Below are 24347 nucleotides of genomic sequence, written 5' to 3'. Positions count from 1 at the left end.
CCACAGCACTCTCGCCCGGGCAACAGAGCAAGACTCTGTCTCAAAAAATTAAATAAATAAAAATAAAAAACTGTGGGAAAATGGGACTGTTCCCTACCCAACTGCGGTGGTCACAAGCCCGTGGACAGTTTTCAAAACCCACAGACCCATGTACTGAAAAAGGGTAAATTACTTTTTGTAAATTACACTTCAACAAACCTGATGTCCCAAAGGAAAGATCAGAGACAGAACCCAGAAGCTGCTTTGGCAGGTGTCAGCCCCACACGCAGGCTCCCGTGTAACCCACAAGGGAGGAGGACAGAGCAGAGACGGCCGGTGGGGGGAGGGTCCCACCCCCGCCCAGGGCCACCCAGGTGTCAGGACCCACCTGCAGGGAGAAGGTCAGGGCCAGGTCTGTCTCCACTTGCCCGCTGGGGGGCAGCACAATCTCGTGGGACCGCAGGATCCGCTTGGAGCCCTGTGAGGAGACAAGAAAAGCAGCCAAAGGCGCCGTCACTCCCGCTGGCTTCAAACTGTCAGGCGGCTGAAGTCGCGGAGGCGCCTGCGTGTTCAGCAGGGGCCTCAGGAGCGTCCGTATCCTGCGACCCACGGCCAGCACCTCTCGGAATTGCCCTGGGACACGAGAGAGATCAGGATGGTCACTGCCAACGACAGAGTGAGGACCCCAGAGATGACGTGAAGGGCGCAGAGGTCCCCAGGCAACCCGAAGCTGCAGTCCGTCTGCAAGAGCAGCTGCTCGGGGACACCGAGCAGTCGCGTGAAAAAGCAGAATGACCAGGACAGACTGGTCCTCACAGAGAATGACACGCGGGACAAAGGTAGGGAAAGTAAAACAGGGAGACGCTGTCACAGGACGGGGAGCTGAGAAGTCTAGAAATAGATCCAACGAGTACACGGATGACAAACACACGTTTAGTGCATCGTAAGTGAGGCTTCGGGCCAGCAGGAAACGTTCGTCAGTGCGTGGTCGTGGTGAGCGGACTATCAGTCACTCGTGTGCAATGAAACAGGATCCCGACCCCAGACTTTACACCAAAGCACATTCCACCCGGGTCACACGGCTCCTCACGGTACCGTTTTACATCAGCTGACCCGGCAGGGATGAGCCTTGAGGGCTTCAGGCCACGTTACGTGGTTGGATGCCACGTTCCAGGAGCGGGTCAGAGGTTACGGGGGCCGGAGGGTGGGGGCGATGAGGGCTGCAGAGAAACAGGTGGCGGGGGGCGGGGGGTCCAGGACAGACGGAACCCAGGCGGAGGCCACGTCTGGGTGGGAGCAGCGAGGTCGCAGGGACAGCCGGGTGCACGCGGAGGCTCAGCTTAGCTGTCCCGCTGCCCAGCTCCGGACCACACCTCACGCGCTGCAGGGCTGCAGCCCCGCCAGTCCTCCGCAACCCCCTCCTGCCCCAGGGCGCCGCCATGCCTGGCTCTCCCCCGTCCTTCACAGACGACACCCCCAAACCCCCTGCATCGAGCCCACCTCAGCACCTGCTGCTCAGAGGGCACAAACGGACCCAGCCACGGCGGAGCACCCAGGACAGAGGACAGACCCCGGAGGGCTGAGTGCTCAGGCAGGACAGGGCCGGGGGCGGGACCCCAGAGACAGACGGTGGCTGGGGGAAGGGCCAAGGAACAGGGTCAGGGTGGGGTGGGTCAGCAGCGTCAGGGGACAGCACCAGATTCAGAAGCCAGAGACGGGCCCAGTCCGCCTTCTAGACTTTTCGCATTGCTGTGAAGACCTGGTGAGACCCGACCCCCGCCCCAGTCAAAAGGCCGGGACATAGCCTCGTGGCCTGGAGGCCACGCCTGCAGAGGGCTCCCACGCGACCTGGGATGGCCGTGGCCAGAGGGCAGCAGCTGGACCTGTGCCTGGAGCACCTGCGCCTCGGGAGGGCTGGGCGGGGCCGGAGACCGGCTCCTCTCCACCCGCCCGCGAGCTCCCGGTGTCCTGCTGCCTGTGGCCTCCAGCAAGTGCCACGCACGTGGGACTCGCCTGGCCCAGGTGGTGCGAGTGCCAACAGCCAACGGCATTTTCTCCAGACCTTTATTTAAAAACGTTATTTTCTGGGAGGGTGGAAGCTGCCTGGGGAGGCGCAGCTGGGCCTCCACAAGCCCAAACCCCAGCCTCAGTGCAGAGGAGAGCACAGGCAGCGGCCTGCGTCACCCTGCAGCTCAGGGTGCCACGCCCCTCGGTCCAGCAGGTCCTCGAGACCCCACGTCAGAGCAACCCCGAGTGTCAGGCTGCAGAGCGGGGACCGGCCACGAGCTCCATCAGTAGGACACTGTCCCCATGGGGCTGACAGTCTGGGGTCGAGACCTGCCCTTTTCATACTTCGATGGCCAGGCAGAAGGGTGTTCCCACCCTTTGAGGACGCAGGGCAGAGGTGCTGGAGTGTGGCGCACGGCCGCCTGCGAGCGTGGCGCTGGCTGGGGAGGGCCTGCTAGAGGCCAGCCCTGCGTACACCACACCGGGACTGCTGGGCAGCGAGGGTGGGAGCCACTTCCCGTTCGCTAGGGTGGGCCTGGACCTCAGCGGCAGCCCACACAGCTGGGGGGACACCCCCTGGCTGGGCCACTGGGCGAAGACCATGCCACGAGGGTCGTGGCTGCTCTGCCCAGAGAAGCGGGCAGCGCTGGGGCCCGGCCTGGGCAGGAGTCCAGCGTGACCCCTTCTGACACAGACTTGTTCAAAGCCTCAAACAAAACCAAACTGAAGCCTGTGACAGCTTTGACTAAGGAAGCTGAGAGGTCGGAGGGCCGGCTGGGGTCAGTGCAGAGGCCCGGGAACCAGGGGCTGGGAGTTCTGGTCCAGCGCTTGGCCCCCCACCTCTGGGAGCTTCCTGCTCCTCCCTCCCGCCAGAGCTCTTACCCACGGAAGGTGGGCAGGAGGGGGGCGGGCGGCAGCAGGCACTGAGTGCAGCAGGCAGCCCACCTCCAGGCACTCCCCGGCCTGCCCGGCAAGTGACCTCCAAGTCCCGAACGCTGGGCCCGCCTCTCTCGTGGGGGACAGGACTGTGCCTGGGAGTTTCCAGCCCTGTTGTTCCCAGACCCTCGGCTCCCTGAGACGGCGCTGGCCGCCCCGACGCATCTCCTGTGTGTGGGACGGCCTGCACGGCGCCCTGCAGCAGCCGTGGAGGGCAGGAGAGCCTCACCTGCATCTTGACAGCGATCACCACCGAGATGAGCTCCTTCTCCAGCTCCTTGAAGACCACCAGCTTCTTCAGGGTCAGGCTGCACAACCTGCAAGGGCGAGGCACGGCTCAGGCCTCAGGAAGGCCTCCGGGCGAGTGCCCTCCACCCGGCCCTCCCTGCCGTGCCTCCTCCCAGCACCGCCGTCACCCCTGCAGACCGGAGGTCGCACCCCCAAGAGCCCTTCCCTAGGCCCGGCCAGGCTGTAGCCACCACCCACGTCCCCGCACATGGCAGGCACGTCCGCAGCACCCCTCGGCTGTTGGGCCAGGGATCCCCTCTCCCGAGGTCCCGAGGGTGAGGGTCCCCTCCAGTGGAGGTGGCTCAGTGTGGGTCTGCGGACAGACAGACAATCTGAGAGCTCTGAGTTCAAGACCACAGAACAAGGAGGCCCCCGCCAGGCTTCCAGCCAAGAGCACGCCCACCCCCAGGGACTGGTTAGCGCGATCCTCTAACCCTCCTCCCGCTCATGGACCCGCCACCACTCTGTGCTGAGGCCAGGCGTCACGGAGATGCCGGCTGCCCCACCTGGGACAGTCTGGAGGACGCGCCCAGTGTCCAGTGGCTCTGCCCCAGGGAACAAAGAGGGTGGAGGCCTGACCTTCCGCTCTGCACGGTGCCGTCCTGCGTGCCCAGGCGGAGCCCAGCGTGCGTGACTGCGCCCTGTGCAGACACACGTCTTCTGGAGGCACCTGCCACACACGCCGGGTCCCTGGACCACCCCAGCGAAGATGCCCACGGCAGCCGCCCACTCCCGGGGGGTGTGGGAGTGCAGTGGAACCGGTGCACTTTTCAGAAACTCCTCCACAGCTCTTTGAAATCCAGCTCGTTTTCTGCTCCCACGGGGACAGAGTAAGGGAGGACGCGCGACTGTCCACACTGACCAGACAGCACAGCTTCAAGGTCTAAGACAAACGCGCTCCCGAGGGTCTGCGTGAGGGCCCGTTTGGGAAATCTGGACTTCCGATGCCCAGCCCCCGAGCTGTCAGGTGGCCGGCCTCGAACAGTGCCGCCACGTGCCTAAGACCCGCGCATGGGATACGGTGGCAGGAAGGCAGGCCCCGGGCCCCTCCAACGCCCTCTTCTGGAAGCACCAGGCAGCGGATACAGGACCTGGTGGCCCCAGGATGTCACCCGGGCTCCCTGTGCGCCTGTCAACCGACTGGAGAGGAGGCCCCGGCCCTGCGCTGGGTTTAAGATGGAGTCCTGCTCCCTGTCCTGGGCTAAACGGGACCCCACCTGGCGTGGGCCGAAGACGGAGACCCCATTCCTATCCTGGCCACTCGGGTGGTGATGGTGACACTGTCTGCACTCACTGAGCTCAGAAGGCCGCAGGTCGGACGCAGCGGCGCCCAGGTAGGACGTGCCTGACCCGACAGTGGGCGCGGCAGGCTGGAGAACAGCAGAGCTGCCCGATAGCGTCTGTCACGCGAGAGGACTGAGGCCGAGCCCAGCGGGGGCTCTTGTCAGTACGCGGGTGCCACAAGGCAAGACAGGGCTGCAGACTGAAACGGCTCCAGACGGGCTGGGCTGCGCGGCGCCCACGGGGGACCCGAGTCACGGACGAGCAGCGTGTTCCTAACAAGACCACGGAAGCGCAGACCAACCTGGCAGGGGGTCTGCTTTTCCAAACTGTAAAGTGGACCTGCCCAGCTCAGAAAATGTTTGAATTTTTTTAAGAGTTCCAAGTGAGATGTCTTTAAGTCCAGTCGTTAAGATAAGCTGGCAAGGAGCTTAAACAACCAGAATGAAAACCTAACACACAAACCTGTCGGAGCCCCGGAAGTCACTGTCCTGTGCTGGCATCGGGCCAGTCACTGCCCCTCAGTCTCTGTGTGCACGCCAGGCGCGCTGAGCCACCCGCAAGCTTACGGCCATCCTCTCGCTCATCTGCGACAACGGGAGGATGCCAGGAATCAAGTCAGTCTCCTGGGGCTTGGCAGCAGGTGCCCTGACAGTGTCCGAGAGCTGAGCAGGGGCAGCGGGGAGCAGGCCCTGCCCTGAGGGTGTCCCCGGCACGGACACCCTCTCCCCCGCCCCGCCCCTCGGGGCCACATGGATGCTGGTCAGCTCCGTCTTAAGGAGCAAATATGTCACAAGAGGAAATGATGGAGGAGAGAGATTAAAAGAGTGTTAATACAAAACAGGACAGACCATGTCCCAGGTCATAAAATAATCCTTAGCAAACGGAAAAGAATTGATACGATACAAAGTAAGTTCTCAGACCAAAACGGAGTTAGACTAGAAATCAGTATCAGAAAGATAGCTGGGAAACGTCCAACTACCTGGGAAACTAAACAACATGTTCCTAATAACCCTGGGTCAAAGAGGAAGTCTCAAGGAAACTGGAAAATATTCTGAACAGGATGAAAATGAAAATACAACATATCGAATCTGTGGGACACAGGTAAAGCTGAGCTGAGAGGGGAAGTCATAGCATTAAGTATTTATGTGAGAAAAGAAGAAAGACTCTAAATATTAATAAATAAGCTTCCACCTTAAGAAATTAGAAGAAAGAAGAGCAAATTAAACTCAAAGTCAGGATAAAGAAGGAAATAATAAAGATAACAGCTGAAACAAAGTAGAAAAAGAATAGAGAAAATAAAATAAAACCAAATACTACAATAATTATTTGGGAAGATCAAAAAAATTCTTAAAACCTCTGGCCACAGGAAAAAAAGAGAAGACAAAAACTACCATTTTAAGGAATAAAAGGAAAGAGCTGCAGACCTCAAAGACATTTTATAAGTACAATTAGGAAATACCATAAAACAACTCCATGCATGTAAACAGGACAACTTAAATAAAATACACACCAATTCCTTGAATGCTACAAACAGTCCAAATTCACCAAGACGAAACAGATAACCAGAATACTTCTCCATCTGTTAAATGAATTAATAGTGAAAAACCTTCTAAAAAAGAAAACTCCAGGCAAATTCTACCGGATATTAAAGGAAGAAATAACACCAATTCTACATAATATCTTGCACAAAATGCAAGAGGAAGGAACACTTCCTAAGATCAAATGAGGTCTGTATCACCCTAAAACCAACACCAGACAAAATCAGTACAAAAAAGAAAACTAAATACTAATATCCCTCATAAACATAGATGTAAAAATTGTCAACAAAATATTAGCAAACTGAATCTAGCAATATATATAAATAGTAATTAATATACCAAAACTAAGTGGGGTTGTTCCTGGAATGCAAGGCTGGTTCAACACCTGAAAATTGATGTGATTTGCCATACCAACAAGCTAAGTTAGAAAAAATACATAATCATCTCAATCAACTCAGAAAAGCTTTTGAAAAAATTCAATATCCACTTGTAATAAAAACTCTCAGCAAACTAGAAAGAAAATGGAACTTCCTCAACCCGATAAAAAGCATCTATAGGCCGTGGGCGGTGGCACACACCTATAATCCCAGCGCTTTGGGAGGCCAGGAGTTTCAGACTAGCCTGGGCAACACAGTGAGACCCAGTCTCTACAAAAAATAAAAAATTAGCCAGGCATGGTGGCACACGCCTGTAGTCCCAGCTACTCGGGAGGCTAAGATGAAAAGGTAGTTTGAGCCTACGAGTTTGAAGCTGCAGTGAGCTATGAACTCTGGCTTGGGCAACAGAGCTGTCTCAGAAACTAATAAATAAATAAATGAATGCTCAGAACAATAGGAAAACAAACCACCTCATAAAAAGTGAACAAAATATCTGAACAGACATTTCAAATGAAAAAAAGACATTTCAATTAAAAAAACCACCATAAAGAAAAACTCAAGAGTTGCATACAAAAAAAGGGGTGGGGTAGGATGGGAGTAAGGGACAAAACTCTACTATATGATCATTTTTATTTCTTAAATTTTGTTCTTTTTTTTTTTTGGAGACAGAGTCTTACTCTGTTGCCTCGGCTTAGAGTGCAGTGTCGTCATCACAGCTCACTGCAACCTCCAACTCCCGAGCTTAAGTGATCCTCCTGCCTCAGCCTCCCAAGTAGCTGAGACTATAGGCGCAGACCACTGCACCTGGCCCTGTGTGATCATTTTTAAAGATTTAAAAAAGGCCAAGCACAGTGGCTCACGCCTGTAACCCTAGCAATCTGGGAGGCCGAGGTGGGAGGATCATTAGAGTTCAGGAGTTCAAGACCAACCTGAGCAAGATCAAGACCCCGTATCTACTAAAAATAGAAAGAAATTAGCTGGACAACTAAAAATATATGGAAAAAATTAGCCAGGCATGGTAGCCCATGCCTGTAGTCCCAGCTACTCAGGAGGCCGAGGCAGGAGGATCACTTGAGCTCAGGAGTTTGAGGTTGCTGTGAGCTAGGCTGACGCCACGGCACTCTAGCCCGGGCAACAGAGCGAGACTCTGTCTCAAAAAATAAATAAATAAATAATTTTTAAAAAGGGCAGACCTAAGAGACTATCGACCAATGGCAAACAAGCAGCTCTGCTTGAATCCCGCTTTGGATGGACTAACTATCAACAAGCAAACCACACACGATACTTATTTGGGGGCAGGTTTTGAGACCTGTGCAAATTCCCTACTCCTCGATGCTTCCACAACCCTTGTTTCTAGAAGTCCACATTCCTCGCCATTTGTCTTGACCTGGGGCTGGGGTGAGCCTGGCGTTCACTGTCTGCGCGGCGCAGCCCGGCCTGCTCTGCACTTTCCTGTCCCAGAAACAGCAGGAGGCCAGAGCCGGTGGGGGTTCTCGGTGCTGCGGGAGGGGCTCCTCCTGGCAGGCGTGTGCGGAAGGAGCCAGGGCCGGCTGTCGAGCAGCGAAATGCCCGTGCCAGGGAGGACACGCGCCTGCTTCTCTAAGGCGCAGCTCTGCTGTGACCATGCACACCTACAGCCATTTGGACTTTTTCCCCAGTTTTCTAAGGTATGTTGAGGCTGATGCTACTTGTGCAAATAATATTAAGAGAATAAAAGAATCATTTGCACGAAGAAACTGAGCAGATAAACAAAACAAACGTCATTCGTTTATTATCCAAGGTTGGTTGATTAGACAGCCAGGCAAGACTTGTCACATTATACTTGGCTGTCCAGGAAACCGTGGACAAACACTGAAAAAACCTACAAAAGAAGGGGATTCGTCACAAACCTGCAACTTATTCAATCGAACACCTTCCAACGTCACAGATTCAACAGCAACAAAAATATAACAAGCACATTTTAAAGACAGCCACGTAAAATATACAGGCAGCCCCCGCGTTACGGACAAGATGCGTTCCTGGGAACGTCTTTAGGTGGGATCCGTATGTAACCGGGATCCCGGAGGAGCAGTGCATGTGAGTAACAACAACACTGCGAAGACTCGTGTGTGTGATAACAATACACTGCGATGTCGTAAAAATAATACCCCTGTACTGTAACAACAAGTCATGGAACTACTGTGCTCTTTCTTTTAATTCAAACAAACAGAACATAAAAACAAATTCACACAAAAAGTTTAGACAGGAGACAGGAGAAATTTCAAAAAAGACTATTAAAGGTTAACACCAACCTAATGCTGCATCGACGCCCGGTTAACAGTAATGTTTTGCTTATTTTGATCTTCTAACCGAATCAATAGCAACCTTCCCATTTCGGAAATCAATCCCGCGCGCTGACGAGCGGTCCCTGACGCCTTCGCCGGGGCCCGCCTGGCACACGCGCCCCGGCCCCACTCCACCCTTCGTGGCGTCTTCCCAGCCGACAATGGCGCCTGCCTTTCTCCGACCGCCGAATTATTTCTACTTTTGTATCCACCATCAGCGCCTTTCTCCGCGCCCAGGCCCACCTGGGCTTGCCGTGGACTCTCACGAGGGGCGTGGTGGTTGGGGTGACACAGACTCACCAAATCGAAGGGAAAAGCTGAGGCGAAAGTGGTGCTGTGCGTACGCGGCCGTGTGCGCCGAACCCCTGACGCCACGTGGGCTGGTTTCCACGTGCGGGAGAAGCCAGTTCCCGAATTACTACTTTAACTCTAAGCGTCCTCACGGGGAGCCCGGGGAGCCCGAGCGTCGTCACAGAACGGCGCGAGGTGGCTCATCCTTACGCCGGGACTGCCTGAGATCACACTGCCGGGGAAGCCGCGACATTCCCAACAAAGACAACCTGTCGGGTACCCGGCGCTCTCCGCTCTGGGACTGAAAAGGACCAGCTTTGACCCTAGTCCTACGGAACAACGTTCTGTCCTTAGAAAAGAGGCACTTAGAGGCACGTGGGAAAAGCCACGAAGAGTAAGACCACAAAACACACGTGCCACCAGCAAGAATTAACAAGCGTTCTCTGCACGGACTTAAGACTTCTTTAAAGAAATAAAGGGACCAGACCACAGAAACCCGCTATGTCCTTTCCCCATCACCCTCCCTTCCTTCCCGCTGAAGGACCCACCATCCAGAGGACGGGCGTCTCTAGGCTGGCTGAGGTCACTAGCTGTCCCCAAACTCTGTCCTCCCCACCCTCCCTTGGTAGCGAAACCCTCACGTTAGCTGCATGACGGCTTCCCACCCGACCACAGCCGTCTCGGGCGGCTGCGCAGGCGCCCCGGGAGGCGGCCCTGGCAGAGTGTGCCCACTTCCCGGGCAGCAGGCCCCCTGCTCACTCCCTCCTCCCCGGCTTCAGTGGCAGGACCCACAAGTGGAAGCCAAGCCCCAAGGACAGCAGAGCCACCTGGCCAGCCCTGGACCCCGGACGCTGCTCCGTCACGCAAGGCGGCAGACAGCACCAGCTCGTCAGGCCAGTTCCGGCTCCCGTTACAGAAGCGGCGGTTGTGCCGCAGGCTTCGAGGCACAGCACACGCTTACTACGCGCACATGTGCGGGGCACAGTGTGTTGCTCATTACGGTAGGCCCTCATCCACCTCAGTGACGTCCTTCTAGGAGGAGGAAATTCCAGCACCAGGAGGCCGTGCGACCCAGGCAGGCGCCGGCCGTGGCGCTCCGTGAGCCGCCTGTCGGTACAGCCTCTGCCTGCTTTTCTGCTGCGTTGACTTTTTCTTACTGATGTCTAAGAATCTTCGTTCTGGGTATTAGTCATGGGACCATGCACACTGCAAACATCTCCTCGCTGCAGGATGTGACACGACAAGGTCTCGGAATGTGTTTACATAACCAAACACGTCTCTGCGATTTACGTCCCCTCCCACCGCGCTGCGTCCTCAGCTCCCCACGCGGAGCTGTTCGGGGTGTGTGTGAGGCAGTGGCCTTTTATTTCCTCTACGAGTGTCCAGCTGTCCCCAGCCGTCTGCTCCATGCCCCCCTGATGCGTGGCGTCTCCCTGCAGCACACTGGGCCGTGTGTCTGGGCCTCTCTGCTCCGTTTAGGTTTGTCTGGGCGTCTGGCAAGTCCGCATTTTTTTAACTAGCACAGCTAATTTACATAAATTTATATCTGCTGAGGAAACATCCCCTTCCCTGTTCACGTCCCCCCCAAAATTCATGCTGAAATTCTAATCCCCAATGCGATGGTCCCGGGCGTGCCTTTTGGAAGTGGCGAGGTCAGGAGGTCAGAGCTGTCACGAACGGGACTGGTGCTCTCACAAAGGATGCCCCAGAGAGCTCTCCTGCTCCTTCCGCCACGTGAGGACACAGCGAGAAGGCGGGCTGTCCGCGAACCGGGAGGCAGGACCTCGCCAGACACCGACTGTGCCGGCACTCGGACCTCGGACTTCCACGCTCCGTAACGGTGAGGCGCTGATGTCCGTGGGGTTCTGTTCCAGCAGCCTGGACAGATGACAATTGCCCCAACCCAAACGCACTCCGTTTCTCTTCAGTGTCGCTTGTCTATTCCGTGTGAATTTTAGAATCGTCTTGCCGAGTTCAATGAAAAATTCCTACACAGAATTTCATGAAACTGAACTGCATTTAGGGAGAGCTGACATCTTGGTGACGTTGAGTCTCTGCCTCTCTTTACTCAAGTGCTTAACATTCCTGAAAAATGATGTTTCTCCTGTAAAAGTCTTTAATATCCTTTGTTCAGTTTATTTCCAGATAGCTACTAGTTGCTTTTATGCGTAGCATTTTATTCGAATTGATTATCGCAGGCCTTCCAACACTAGTGACTCTGTGTGTTGATTTTGTATCAATCAGCCTTCTAAGACTCTTGTTGGTTCTAATAACTTGCATACTTTTTTTTTCCTATTTTTAAAAGGCAGGTTCTCACGCCTTGCTGAGATATGTATGTATATATATATCTCGCTTAAGACACGGTGTCAGACCTAAGAAACCATTGCCTAACCCAAGGTCCTAAAAGGTACTTCTGTTTCCTTCTAAGATTTTTACAGTTTTAGCTTATATTTATGTCCATATTCATTTTGAGTTAATTATGGTTGAGGTAAGGGGTCTATCTTCATTGTTTTGTGTCTGGATATCCAGGTATCTCAGCGACATTTGTTAAAAAGACTGTACTTACCTCACTGAATCATTTTGACGACCTTGTCAAAAATAAATTGACGACAAATTTAAAGATGTATCTCTGGAATCTCAGTTCTGTTCCACTGACTGATGTGTCTACCCTATGTGAGGTGAGTACCACACTGTCTTGATTAGTTTCATAGAAAGTTTTAAAATCCTTAAGGTGAGGTTTCCAGTGTTCTTCACCTTTTAAAAGATAGTTTTGCTATTATAAACGTTTTTCATTTCAATTTGAGATTTCACTTTCATCTCATTTCAGTATGAGTTTTAGAACCATCTTGGGCAGTGGCCCAATCACAGTTCACCACAGTTCGAACTCCTGGGCTCAGGCGACCCTCCCGCCACAGCCTCCCGGGTAGCTGGGCCCAGAGGTGTGTGCCACCACGCCCGGCGTCTTCTTTCTGACTTTAAAGGCAACACGTCTGACGTCTGACTGTTGAGAATGGCGTGTCTCTGGCAACGCTGTCCCGCGGAACTGTCTGCAGACGGAAATACCGGTAGCTGCACTGATACGGCAGCCGGCACTTGGAACGCTGCTCGTGCAACACTCGAGTTAATTGTAAATTTTAATTATGGCCAAATGGAGGCTCCCATGTTGGATAGCGCAGATCTACAGATTTTTAGTAGATATCCTATAACAAGTTAAAGGAGTTCCTATTTATTCCCATACTCCTGAAAATATGTCAAACTTTATCAAATGCTTTTTCTCGATCTATCGTATGATTTTTCTTTCAGTCTGAGAAATTAAATATTCTAAGTAAACCACCCACGTATTCCTGAGACAGCCGCTATTTCACGGCGTGCGTCTGCCGACCGGTGCCGATCGGTTTCATCCCGTTGCAGTTCTGCCCCCGTGTCCGTGTGGCCGTGCCACCCTCCTCAGTGGACAGAGCAGCCTCTTCTTTTAGCCTCTCTTCAATCTCTGGAACACATCATACGAGACAGGGTTTATTTCTTGAAGATCTGGTAAAATTCAACAAAACCACCCGCTGCTCTGGGGAAGAGAAGCGGCTTCGACAGCAAACCCACCCATCTAACGTGATCCGTCTCCTCCGGTTTTCTATTTTACTAGGTCTATTGCTAATTCATATTTTTCCTAAAAAATTACTCTATCGAAATTCCCATACTTACTGACGATGATGTGTATATATAAAGGAACTGACGACGTTCTTTCACATTTTTTAAGCTTCAGCGTCACCTGCATCATCACCCCTAGAGCGCTGCGCACTCTGCCGCTCTTGGCCACTTCTGCCAAAGGCTGGCTACTCTATCAAACTTTCCCAAACAGCTGACGTTTGGCTTTTGTTAATATTCATTGTTGTTTTCTATTTCATTAAGATTTGTTCTTTACCTCTTTTTTAAGACTCACTCTGTCCTCCGTGTAACCTGAGCTGGGTGCTGCCGAGACTGAATGATTACGGACTCATACAGGGCGAGGCCTCAGCATTCGGAATCTCGCCACCCACGACACCAGCTGGCATCTTGTTTCACTTCCACCTACCTTGCGCGCGGCTGCGCCTTCCAACGGGCATGACGCACGGTTGTCTACTACCCAGCTCACCGCCAGGCGGTGGTGGCTTCCTGGCCACCCCGTGGGGTTCTCTAACCCCCTTGGGGGACAGGCAGCTCTCCCCAGCTCAGTGCTCCGCGTTTCCCGTGACCCTGAAGCCTCCCGCCCACGTGGCAGACGTGCTCTGCCGCCCACCTGCCATCCTGGGTCACCGCCCCAGCTCCAGCCTGGCCCTGGGTCCCTCTTCCTCCCGTGGTCTGCACCCGGGGATTCCCTCGTCCGCTCACGCCGTGGCACACATCTGGGAACTGTTTCTCCCCGTCCCGTCCCGTGCTTCGGCGGCCCTGGTGTCCCGTCCAAGCAGCTGGTCCTGCTCTGTGTGAGCCAGGACAGGGCACCTCCCCTCCTGTCTCCGGCAGCATTAAATTAGCTACAGGAACCGCGGTCAACACCAAGGGGCACAGGTGACAGCCACACGTCCCCAGGGGCTTTGTGGAGTCAGTGCGCGATGGTCAGCAGAGCCTCGGAGGTGCCCAGACGCCTGGACACCTGAGGGCTGGGCTGTAATCGGCCGAAGGCAGGAGTGATCACTCGGCTGTGAGAGCCAGGGTCAGAGGGACAGCAGGGGGAGATGGCACGAGGGAGGGGAACTCTGAGGGTCTTCGACAAACGCCAGGCCTCAGCTGGCCTTGTGGCTCTGGCAGTTACCCGTACTGGAGGACACCAGGGGCGCCCAACGGCACGGGGCACTGCTGAGCACAGGGTCACAGGCGTGGTCGGGGCTGGATGGACACCAAGCCCTGGGGCCTGGGAGAGCTGGGGGGCACCAAGGAGGGTGGGGACCTCCCCTCCAGGGTCGCTCTGAGAACCCGCCAAGGGCCACACTGACCTGGAGGACCCAGAACCCTGAGCAGGCCCAGGGAGCCGGGATGAGCCGGGAGCAGGGAGACCGGGCCCCGCAGGTCAGGGGAGAGGGGAGGGGGCAGTCTGCACCCCTCTGTATGCCCCGCAGTGGCGCCAGGGAGGAGGGACGCCCCATACCCCCTCACCCCTGGTTTTCATGAGTTGCAAAGTCAGTGACATTTCAGAAGGACCTCAGAAACCTGACTCAGAAACGTCCCTATACACACGGCCGAGGAGGCATTTCCAACTCAACACTTTCCAGGCCCAATTCCGCCCACCCCTCCCTAGTCACAGCCCCACAGCAGGGGCCACGTGTCCCCCTAGGAAGGCCAGGCCAGCACCAGCCCAGGACGGACCCCTCAGCCCCCTACCCACTGAGTGGGATGCAAGCCAGAGACCGGAGCCCGGGGCCCTGCTGCCGCTGAGGGGCACATACACGGTGCTCGGGCGGGCTGCAGTCCACACGTCCCAGGGGCACTGGTCTGGACCCCCCCCCCCCTTTAAACCACCCAATTGTGCGAGGCCAAGCCAAGGCTCCCAGGGGCGGGGCCGGGCTCTCGGAGGGGGCCTGGTCTGGGGCTTGGAGGCTGCGTCTGCTCTGAGCAGGAGGCTGGGAGCCGCCTGAGGCCAGCCAGGCACAGCAGGGCGCAGCCGACCCCAGCCAGGCGCCCAACGCTGGTCAACACTGCGGCTTTGGGACCTAATTTCTTTTTTCCCGGTAGGAGTGTAATTTGGGGAACAGTTTGGCAATGTCTACTTCTTTCTCTTTTTTTATTTGGTAAATACATGTAACATAGAAGTTACCATTTAACGATCTTTAAGCGTGCGGGTCAGGGGCCTTAAGTACGTTCCCTGCGCTGTGCGACCGTCCATCTGCAGACTCTTCCCATGTGGCAGATCCGAAACGGTCCCCGTCAGCCGGCAGCTCCCCCAGCCCCCACCGCACACTTTCCGTCTCGCCGGCTCTGAGGCTGCAGGACCTCCCACGGGTGGGGCCGCCCAGCACTCGTCCCGCGACCGGTCAGCGTCACTCAGCACGACGTCCTCCATGCCGACTTCCCTTCCTCGTAAGGGCGAGCACCATTCCCGCGTGCGCAGCCCACGCCCTGCTGTCGACGGACGGCTGCCGTGAAGCCGGGAGTGCAGACAGCCCTGAGCCTGCTCCAGCCCTCCGGGGTCTGGATCCCGCGGTCATTCTGTTTAAGTTTCCGAGGCGCCTCCGGGCTGTCTCCACGCGGCTGCGCCACGTCACGTCACGTTCCCCCCAGCAGCGCACAGGGGGCGGGCTCAGCCTCGATTGAAAACTTCTGCGGAGAGCAGTCCTGCAGTCGCCCCCGACACGCAGGGCCCCACAGCCCCCACGGGGAGCAAGACCCTCACCCAGCAGCACCCTCGGCCCCTCCCAGAGCATCACTGATTCATTCATTCATTCACTCACCGAGCATCTGGGCAGACAGGGAACACAGAACACACCCTCTCTTGGGGCCGACAGGCCTGCTGGGGACACAGAGACACGTCTTGAGGGGGGGCCTACAGGGCAAGGGGCGAGCCCCGACACAGTCGGGAACATCCGTCTCCAAGAGCCTGGCTGGGCGTGGCGAGGGGACCCAGCCTGGGGTGCAGGGCCAGGGTGGAGGGAGCCAGGCCAGGCAACCCCCGATAGTCACCATGGATGCTCGCGAGCCAGGGACGGGGCCTCTTGCTACCCCGCAGACTCGGCAGACGGCCAGGGACAGGGCAGGAGGGAGGAGGGAGGCTGAGGGCCCAGGCTCCACTCATCCCTTAAGTAGAGCCAAGACCCCCGCTTTCTGCACCTGCAGCATCTGCTATCGGGACACCAGGCCCCCAGCAAAGGCTGCTTTCTCCCCAGTTTCTGTCCCTGTTCTGCTCCATTTTCTGGGAGAGTTTCCGATTGTACCCTGCTGTCCCTGGACTGGGCGCTCCACGTCTGCCGCCAGCTTTGGGTTCTAACTCTCGTCTGCACCAGAACATTCCTCTCCCACAGCCTCCTGTCCTACGCGTGCGTCTCCGAGCCATTGCCCTCTCTTCCCATCCCTCCCGCTGGACGTGAGCACGGCGTCCGGCGTGGAGGGTGAAGGGCGCGGCGCGGGGTCCTCTGGGGCCTGCAGAGCCAGCCCAGCTTCCCCTGCGTCTGCTCCTCGGGCTGGGGCCACAGTCCCGCGGCTCCCAGCTCGCTCTGCCCCGGGCTGCGGTCCCTCTCCAACGCGCGGCCAGCGCCCTCCCGACCCCTGGGCCGACCCCAGACCCTCGGCTCCGCGTCATCCTCCCCAGCCGCATCCCAGCTGCCCGTGCGGAGTGACCTTGTGCCATACTCAGGGCACCAGTGGGTTGGAGGTGCCTCGCTAGCAGACCCCAAAGACAGCCTCTGCCCAGGACCCACGAGTGACCTCCCTGCACCCCAAAACAGGAGGGACAGCGTGGCCCCAGGTCACACGACCCAGCTGCTGCTCGGGCCAGTGAGGGCTGTCCAGCTCCCAAGGCCTCCGCCCCACGCCCAGCCCGCTGCCCACCCTGCCGGCGCTTACTGCAGGAAGCTGACCACGGGGTTCCCGGTCCCCCCATCTCCCTAAGCAGAAAGTCCCTTCCTTGAGAACGGGACCAGAGCGTCTGGGGCTAGAATGGAGCCTGGCACAGCCCAGGTCCTGAGGAAGGACGTGCTGGCGGGAAGAAAGATGCGGCAAAAGGAAACAGAGGAAGAGGAGGCTGGACGAGCCCCGCGTGGCTCCAGACCTCGCGGACACAGTGACTCTCCTGAACGAAGGGAGACGGTGGCCGCTGCAGGACCTTCGTGCCAGCCTGGCTCACGCCCCGCTGCTGCCGGGGCCGTGTCCTCCCCACACCTTCCTGCTACGGACAGGCTACAGCGCGGGGTGAGCACCTGCGGCCCCACCGCGACCTAGCCGCAGCCAAGAGCAGCCCGCGGGCGTCCTCTGTGCGAGGGGCGCCCCGGAGCACTCAGAGCCCGGCGCTCCCCTCCGCCCCGGCCCAGCGCCCCGCAGGCACCCGCACACCTGCCACCTACCTGTCATGCCTCAAATCTACAGCCATCCCTGCCTGTTAAAGTCATGAAATACGTGATAAATTTAAAGTGTACGCTCCAGCGGCACTTAGTCTATTCGCAAGGTTGTGCGACCCTCGCCTCGGCCCAGCGTTAGAATCTTCCCACCACCCCAAAGAGCCCCCGACACCATAGCGCTCACTCGCCACCCCAGCCCGGGGCCCACTGACCCTGTCCCGGTGGGTCTGCCTGTCCTGGACACGCCGTGTCACGGAATCACACAGCCTCTTTGTGTCCGGCTCTTTCACTTGGCGTGACGACCCCCAGCCCACACGTGTGCAGCCCGCGCCAGAACCTCCCGCTTCATGGCCGAGTGGTACTGCTTCCCACGGATGGGCCACGTTTTGTTTCTCCATCACCTGACCACGGACACTTGGGCAGCTTCCGCCTGCTGGCTCTCGAGAACAGCGCTCCACAGACGTGCGCACAAGCTCTGGGGCACCTGCGTCAGTTCTTTTGAACAGGGATTTGCTGGGTCACGCGGTACCTGCCTCACGACAGGAGCCCCCCTCGTTACCAGCAGCGAAGCACAGGCTCCGGCTTCCCCGCCCCCGCCCGGCCCCACGTGCTGGAGCCTGTTCCTGCAGGTCGCCGTGCTCTGCACCTGCCCCCATCCCCATGCTCAGGCCCAGGTTCCTCCCTGGGCAGAGGTGCTCGTCCCCTCCGTGTTGGGGGCCCCTGGGGACACTGCGAAGACTCGCTGCTCCCCACAACTGTCACCCCATCTTCAGCACGCATGCCCCTGCCGCTCCTGATCCCACTGTCCCCCACGCCGGCTGGTGGCCTCCTTCTGTACAGGAGAGCTTCCCCTCGGCCCTGAAAGGGGCTCATGGCAGCAGGACAGACCCACAGACCCTAATTCGCTGTTCCCTCCTGCCTGTACTGGTCACTGCGATGACCGCATCACCCCGGGCCCTGAGCCAAGCCCTCTCACACACCCCGTCCTGCCTAAGCCCGTATTTTCCGGCACAACAAAATAGTCCCGACTCACCCAAGCTCTCCCTGCCCCCTTGAGAGGGAACAGGTGTGCAGAGCCAAGCTCGGCACGGAGGTGCCTGCTGCCAGACACTCCCGGACACTGGCGTGCCGGCCAGCGATGAGGACCCCGGACCTGGGCAGGGGGACCGGCCACAGGCCTGCGCGAGAACACGCGTGGAGCCTGAGCGGGTGCAGAAGGCTCACTCGTGGGCACCCAGGAGCCCGGCACCAGGACGAGACCAGCCGCAGGGCTCGGGTGGCCTCCAAGTCCTCCCTCCGTGCTCCGCCCGCCTGCGCTGGTCAGGCTGACCACCGAGGGCCCCGAGCAACGACGCTCATCCTCTGGCGGGGGCAGCGCTCGATGCGGGGCGAGGAGGGCCCAGCTCATCCAGAAGACGGCCGAGCCGCCCGGACGCCGGCACCAAAGCCACGGGGAAGGCTCGCATTCCCACCTCTAGATGCGTAAACGGCCCCCATGTTGGAAAAGGAAAAATCTACCTTCGGGATTCAGGGAAAAAGGTGCTAGGGCTGTCACTGCACGGCTGCCAGCCACCGGGGCGATGGTGTGGACGCTGCTCCTGCCCACTGGGCTCCAGACCTTCTACCGAGACCACGCGGCAGCTCCAGGGGAAACCTGAGCTGAGCTCGGCTTTGCACTAGTGGGGTGCCTGAGGGGCACGGGACCGTCAGCCTTGTCCCGAGCGGGTCCCATCGCACGGCCTGGCGATGCCCGACTTGGAGCCTCCCAACAGCCGCCCATCAGCCCCTCCTCCCCAAGCCCTCGCTCCCCACCGCGGACGCTAGTCACCCGGGGACCCGGCTCTCCGGGCAGGGCGTGGACCAGCACCCCGAGCCTAGCCACGTGCACACGGTGCTCAGGCCAGCCGAGCAGGCAGCGGGGCCGACTCTGCCACCCCGGCCCTTGGCCCTGTCATTCCCCACGAGGGCGGAGCCCGGGGAGGACAAGAAGAGCATTCTGTGGATTCTGAAGGACCAGCAGCACCCTGGCAGGGCCTCTGTGGGGGACGCGGCCTCCCCCTTCCCTCCAGGCACACGGGGAGCACAGACGGCGGAGGCCTCGGCCGCCGGGTCCCAGCCCTGCTGACTGTCTTGTTCGGAGGGAAAACTGAGGAGCCTTTTGTTTCCTGGAGCTGCCCTCTCTACACAGTCGCGAGTCTGCCCGCGTGGGTGCTGGGCCTGTGGCGGCAGTTGGCCACATGCATCCCCCACGCCCTGCTGCCCTGTAGGCAGAGGAACGCCACATGCCAGCACCCTGCCCAGGCTCCAGGTGCCCCTGCAGCCGTCCTCGCAGCTGGGCCAGGGCACCGTTGCTGCGCGAGGCTGCAGAGGCTGCGCGGGCATGCACGGTTCTCACAAGCGAGCCCTGCAGGGCCACCTGCATCGCCGGCACCTGCGCCTAGACGACCGCCAGATACCACTGGCCATGCCCAGCTTTCCCCAGCACCCCAGCCTCATCCGGACACACTGCTCCCTCTGCTGAGGGGAGGTCAGAAGTGCCGTCTCAGTGTCCCTGCCGGTCAGTGCTCGGGGCCAGGGAGGCTGCAGTAGGAGGCACAGGTCCACCAGGCGCTTCACAGATAGTGTCCCCACCCCACCCTGGTCACTGGGCGCCCACCTTCCACCCCAGCCGAGGCCAGCCTGCCCACAGGGGTGACAGGAGGGGTGAGGACACATCCCCGGCCCGCCCCAGACTAGGGGAAGGAGCAAGGCCGGCGCCCATCAGAGCACATCGCAGCCACGCGAGGAGCTGACCCGCAGGGCCCAGCTGGGCCAGGAGTGCCTGGTAGGAGCCCCACAGCCCCTGGACAGCGCCCGCACACCTGTCGGGGGGAAGCCTCTGAGGGGGGCTGTGAGGACCGCACTGGAACACCCACAGCCCTCGGCGTGGGGCCACGCATGGCCTCACCAGCACCAGCAGCAAGGCCATTAACCCAGGAGCCGTCAGCCATCACCTGCTCTGGGTCCAGCCACCAAGAGGCCCTGTCCTCAGACCTGCTGGCTGCCTCTTCTGCCCCAGTGACCCACAGGCCCCAGGGGGCATCTTCCGTTCCTCCTCTTCCGGCCCAGCAGCCCCAGGGGTGCAGGTGTACCTCAGCCCCAGCGGGGGGACCCCGCTCTGCTCCCTCCTAACACAGGCACACACGTGCGCGGCTGCCAGGCCAGAGGGACTGTTGAAGGGGTCCCACCACGCCCCCCGCGGACTCAGCCCTCGGTCCCAGCCAGGCGCAGCTGGGACTGCCCTGGTGACTGGCGTGGCCATGTGTGTCTGTGAGCGGGAGAGCAAGCTGGAGCCCCACGCAGACGGCGGGGTACAGAGCGCACCGGCCTGCCCTAGGCTCTGTGCGGAAAGAGGGAAGAGGGCCAGGCCCCGCACGCCTGCCCACTGCACAGGACAGAGCCTGTCCGGCCTGCCCCGGCCTCGGGCAGGGGAAGCTTTCTCCCTTCCAGGCCGCCCTGGGGCCAGTGTGGGGCTGCAGCGCCCCTGGAAGCCAGGAGCCTTGGCCCGCAGCTGGGCTGGCACCCTGCAGCCGGAGCTCCGCTCCTCTGCCCCGAGACGTAGTGGGAGGTGCTGTGGGGGCCGGGAACAGAAGCCCAGCGGAGGAGCCGGCGCTGAGCAGCTAGATGCTGTGGAGGACCCGCGCCAGCTGGGCCAGGGGCCACTGCCGGGGCAGCCGCCCCAAGGAGAGGTCGGGAAAGGCTCTGGATGATGCAGAAGCATCTCTGAGGCAGGCCCAGACCCCCGGACCTCCTGCGGCCGCCCCCACAGGCTGGACCCTCCGCACTGCCCCAGGCAGGAACAGCCCTGCCCAGCGCCTGGTTTTGTGCCAGCGGTGCTCCTCTCCCCAGCAAGGGCGTTCAGGGTTAGGGTTAGCACAGAGCAGGCACAGGCAGGAGCTGGGGAGGCCCTGAGAGCCCCTCCTGGAAGGCCCGTGGGCCAGACCTCGCACGGCAGGCCTCAGGGACTGAGCCAGCGTCTGGGGTGGCCCTGCGGCTGGCCATCTCGCTGCGACTCCCGGAAGGGAAGGCAGGGGCCAGGCAACCAGCAGCCCGGGGGTCCGCCTGGGCCTTTGGGCTTCTTTGCCAAAACCTCCTGCCTTCTGCCCCCCCCCGATGGTCCCGGAGCAGAGGGTGAGGGGTGGGTCTGGAAGGAGGGGCTCTGATTTTTGGCACCTTCAACACTCAGCTCTCCTAAGTGGTCGCTGCGAGCCTGGCCTGTCCCAAGCACGTCCCCAGACCATGTGTCACTGCGCCCCTCCAAGGCTGGGCTGCACAAGCCAGAGACACCAGGGAGTAGCCAGAACCTTCTCTCAGGATGCCACGTTCACCAGCCCAGGCAGTTCACAGTGCCAGCTTCCACGAGGGCCAGACCAGCACCATGGCCGACTGCGCAGTGTCCATGCTGCGTGGGGCTAACGCCCAGTGCCGCGTGGGACGCTTGTGACAGGGTAGCCTCCTGATGTCCCCGCTCAGGGCAGGTTCAGGGGAGGGACAGGACCAGCACCTGCTCAGCGTAGGGCGTGGCCGTGGGGACGCTGGGGTGACTCCTGGCTGCTGGATGATGACAGAGAACATGGAGGCGCCTGCAGTGGGAGCTGGTGAGGAGCAGGGCCAGGCCACACGTCTGTCCTCTGTGCCTTCCTGCGCCAGCTGGTCTACACAGGCCAGGCTCGGTCTGCAGCCGCCCTCAGGGCATGTGGTCCACAGAGAGGAGAAACTGCCACGCTGCCCATAGGAGCGGAGCCCAGGCAGGGGACGGAGGATGACAGAAGAGGACACACTGCTCCAGGTACCCCCACAAAACTTATTTTTAGCAATCAGACCACTCACCTCTGGGGGGTCACAGGAGGGCATTTACTACAGGAGGGACGGGGGCATGAAATCACTGTCCAGCAGGGGACGCAAACCTCAGAACCCACCTCCTGGGCCCCAGGACTGAGGAACACCCAGGAGAGGAGGAGGGCGGAGGCCCAAAGCCGGAGCTGGGCTTTGGACCTTGAGTCCCACCAGCCCTGCAGCCCACGTTTGTACCAAGTGGTGAGAACTCACCCACTCGCCTGAGGATGGAGCTCCCGCTTGGGAAGAAGTGGAACTGCGGCTCACCCCAGGCCCGTCCCCGTCCTCACTCCCTGTGCCCCAGCGGCCATAGGCCTCAAACAGGATCAGCACAGGCAGGCTCCTCAGCCAGCAGAATCCCCAAAGTTCTACTCGGGGGGCTCCCACACCCCCAACTGCCTCCCGTGCGGCCTCAGCTCGGGAGGGGCCAGTGCACAGGCATGCCCTGAGCACCGCGGCCGAGCGCACCGGCAAGTCTGTTCCGCCTGGTCCTCCTGCTCCTCACTTGTATCCACCGAGCCCAAAGGGCCTCGAAGACACGAGGACGCTGGGAAACCCACCCACGCACCATGCTAGGGTCTGGTGACCAATCAGCAACACTGTTGTCCTTTGGGGGGATAACAGCCCACAAAGGGGAGGACCATTGCACGTAAACAGCTCAAAATCGGAGCACAGAAGGCAGGTTCCACGTGGATTCAGAAGCAGGAGCGCGAAGGCACACACAGCCTCACAGCGAGACGCCCTGGATTGAGCTCGCTGCAGGGCGCGGGGCTCCTCAGAAGTGGCCCGGAACCAGAAGGGGGTGCCTGGGCAGTTTCTACCCAGTAAAGGAAAATGCAACGTCTGACCACATAGATGCTGGCTGAGAATTCTTCCATTATGAGGAAAGACAGAAATGCTCCTATTAAGCAAACACAGAGTCCCAAGGAGAATAAAAAATAATAACGTTGATAATAAATTCACACCCATACGCTCCAAAATAAAAGAAAAACTCAGTTGGACACAGTGCTCACACTTGTAATACCAGCACTCTGGGAGGCTGACGTAGGAGGATTGCTTAAGGCCAGGAATTCAAGATCAGCCTGGGCAACATAATGAGACCTTGTCTCTACAAAAAATTATCCAGGTGTGGTGGCACACACCTGTAGTCCTAGCTATTCGGGAGGCTGAGGCAGGAAGATTGCTTCAGCCCAGGAGCTGGAAGCTGCAGTGAATTGTGATCATGCCACTGCACTCCAGCCTGGGCAACAGAGTGAGACCCTGTCTCAAAAAAAGAAAAAAAAAAGGCAACCATAGAGAACACGTTACCCACAAAGGAAGAAGGAGCAGACTTACTGCAGACTTCTCAAAACCACGACAAAGGCCAGAAGACAATAAAACAGAACTGTCAAAATACTGAGGAAACAAATTGTCAACTTAGAATCTCTTCCATCCCCAAGTATGAGAGAGACAAAACGTCATCTGCAGGTATTCAAAGACAAAGTTTCCACTCATAACCTTGACTGAAAGAGCTACTGAAGGATATACTCCAGGAAAAAGAAAACTATCCTTAGGAGGGAGAACTGGGAGGCAAGAGACAACAGGTGAGCAAAGAACCAGCAAACTTTCAAGTAAAATAAAATCCTAGCAAATTGAATTCAGCTACTCACAAAAACAAATAATCCATCACGACCAAGTGGGCTTCATCCCCGCAGACATGCAGGGATGGTTCAATATATGCACATCTATAAATGTAGTTCACCATATAAATAAAAGTAAAAACAAAGACCACATGATCCTCTCAATAGATGCAGAAAAAGCATTTGACAAAATTCAGCACCTTTTATGGTAAGAACACTTAACAAAATAGGCATAGATGGGACTTACCTTAAAATGATAAAAGCCATATATGGCAAGTCCACAGCCAACATCATACTGAACGGGTAAAAATTGAAAGCATTTCTGCTTAGAACTGGAACCAGACAAGTTTGCCCTCTATTACCTCTTCTATTCAACATAGTACTGGAAGTCCTAGCCAGAGCAATCAGACAAGAGAAGGAAATTAAGGGCATCCAAATGTGGGCTGAAGAGGTCAAACTATTGCTCTTTGCTGACGATATGATTTGTATCTAGAAAACCCCAAAGATTCTCCCAAGAGACTTGGAGAGAAACAAGACTTGGAATTGATAAACAAGTTCAGCAAAGTCTCAGGTTACAAAATTAATGTACACAAAATCAGTAGCATTCATTTACACCAACAACAGTCAAACCGAGAATGAAATCAAAGATGCAATACCTTTCACAATAGCAACAAAGAGAATAAAATATCTAGGAATACATTTATCTAGACCCCATATAGCCAAAGCAATCTTAAGCAAAAAGAACAAATTGGGAGGCATCAATTTACCAGACTTCAAGCTATCCTACAAGGCTATAGTAACCAAAACAGCA

General features: G+C 57.9%; 1 protein-coding gene across 3 annotated transcripts in view; it reads right to left on the bottom strand.

The window, feature by feature from the left end:
- The window catches only part of PACS2 (phosphofurin acidic cluster sorting protein 2), a 69901-nt gene that overhangs the window by 29002 nt on the left and 16552 nt on the right, over positions 1-24347 (bottom strand). For all 3 annotated transcript variants that reach the window (XM_012665068.1, XM_012665067.1, XM_012665069.1), the window contains exons 2-3: positions 3152-3239; positions 368-457 (exon numbers count right to left, since the gene is read on the bottom strand). In XM_012665068.1, coding sequence (XP_012520522.1) covers positions 368-457; positions 3152-3239 — 178 coding nt within the window. The remainder of the gene's footprint in view (positions 1-367; positions 458-3151; positions 3240-24347) is intronic.

The sequence above is a fragment of the Propithecus coquereli genome, unplaced genomic scaffold, assembly GCF_000956105.1.
Source record: "Propithecus coquereli isolate 6110/MARCELLA unplaced genomic scaffold, Pcoq_1.0 Scaffold950, whole genome shotgun sequence".
Classification (NCBI taxonomy): Eukaryota; Metazoa; Chordata; class Mammalia; order Primates; family Indriidae; genus Propithecus; species Propithecus coquereli.
Note: the sequence above shows the minus strand (reverse complement) of the source record. Positions and strands in the feature narration are given on the sequence as shown.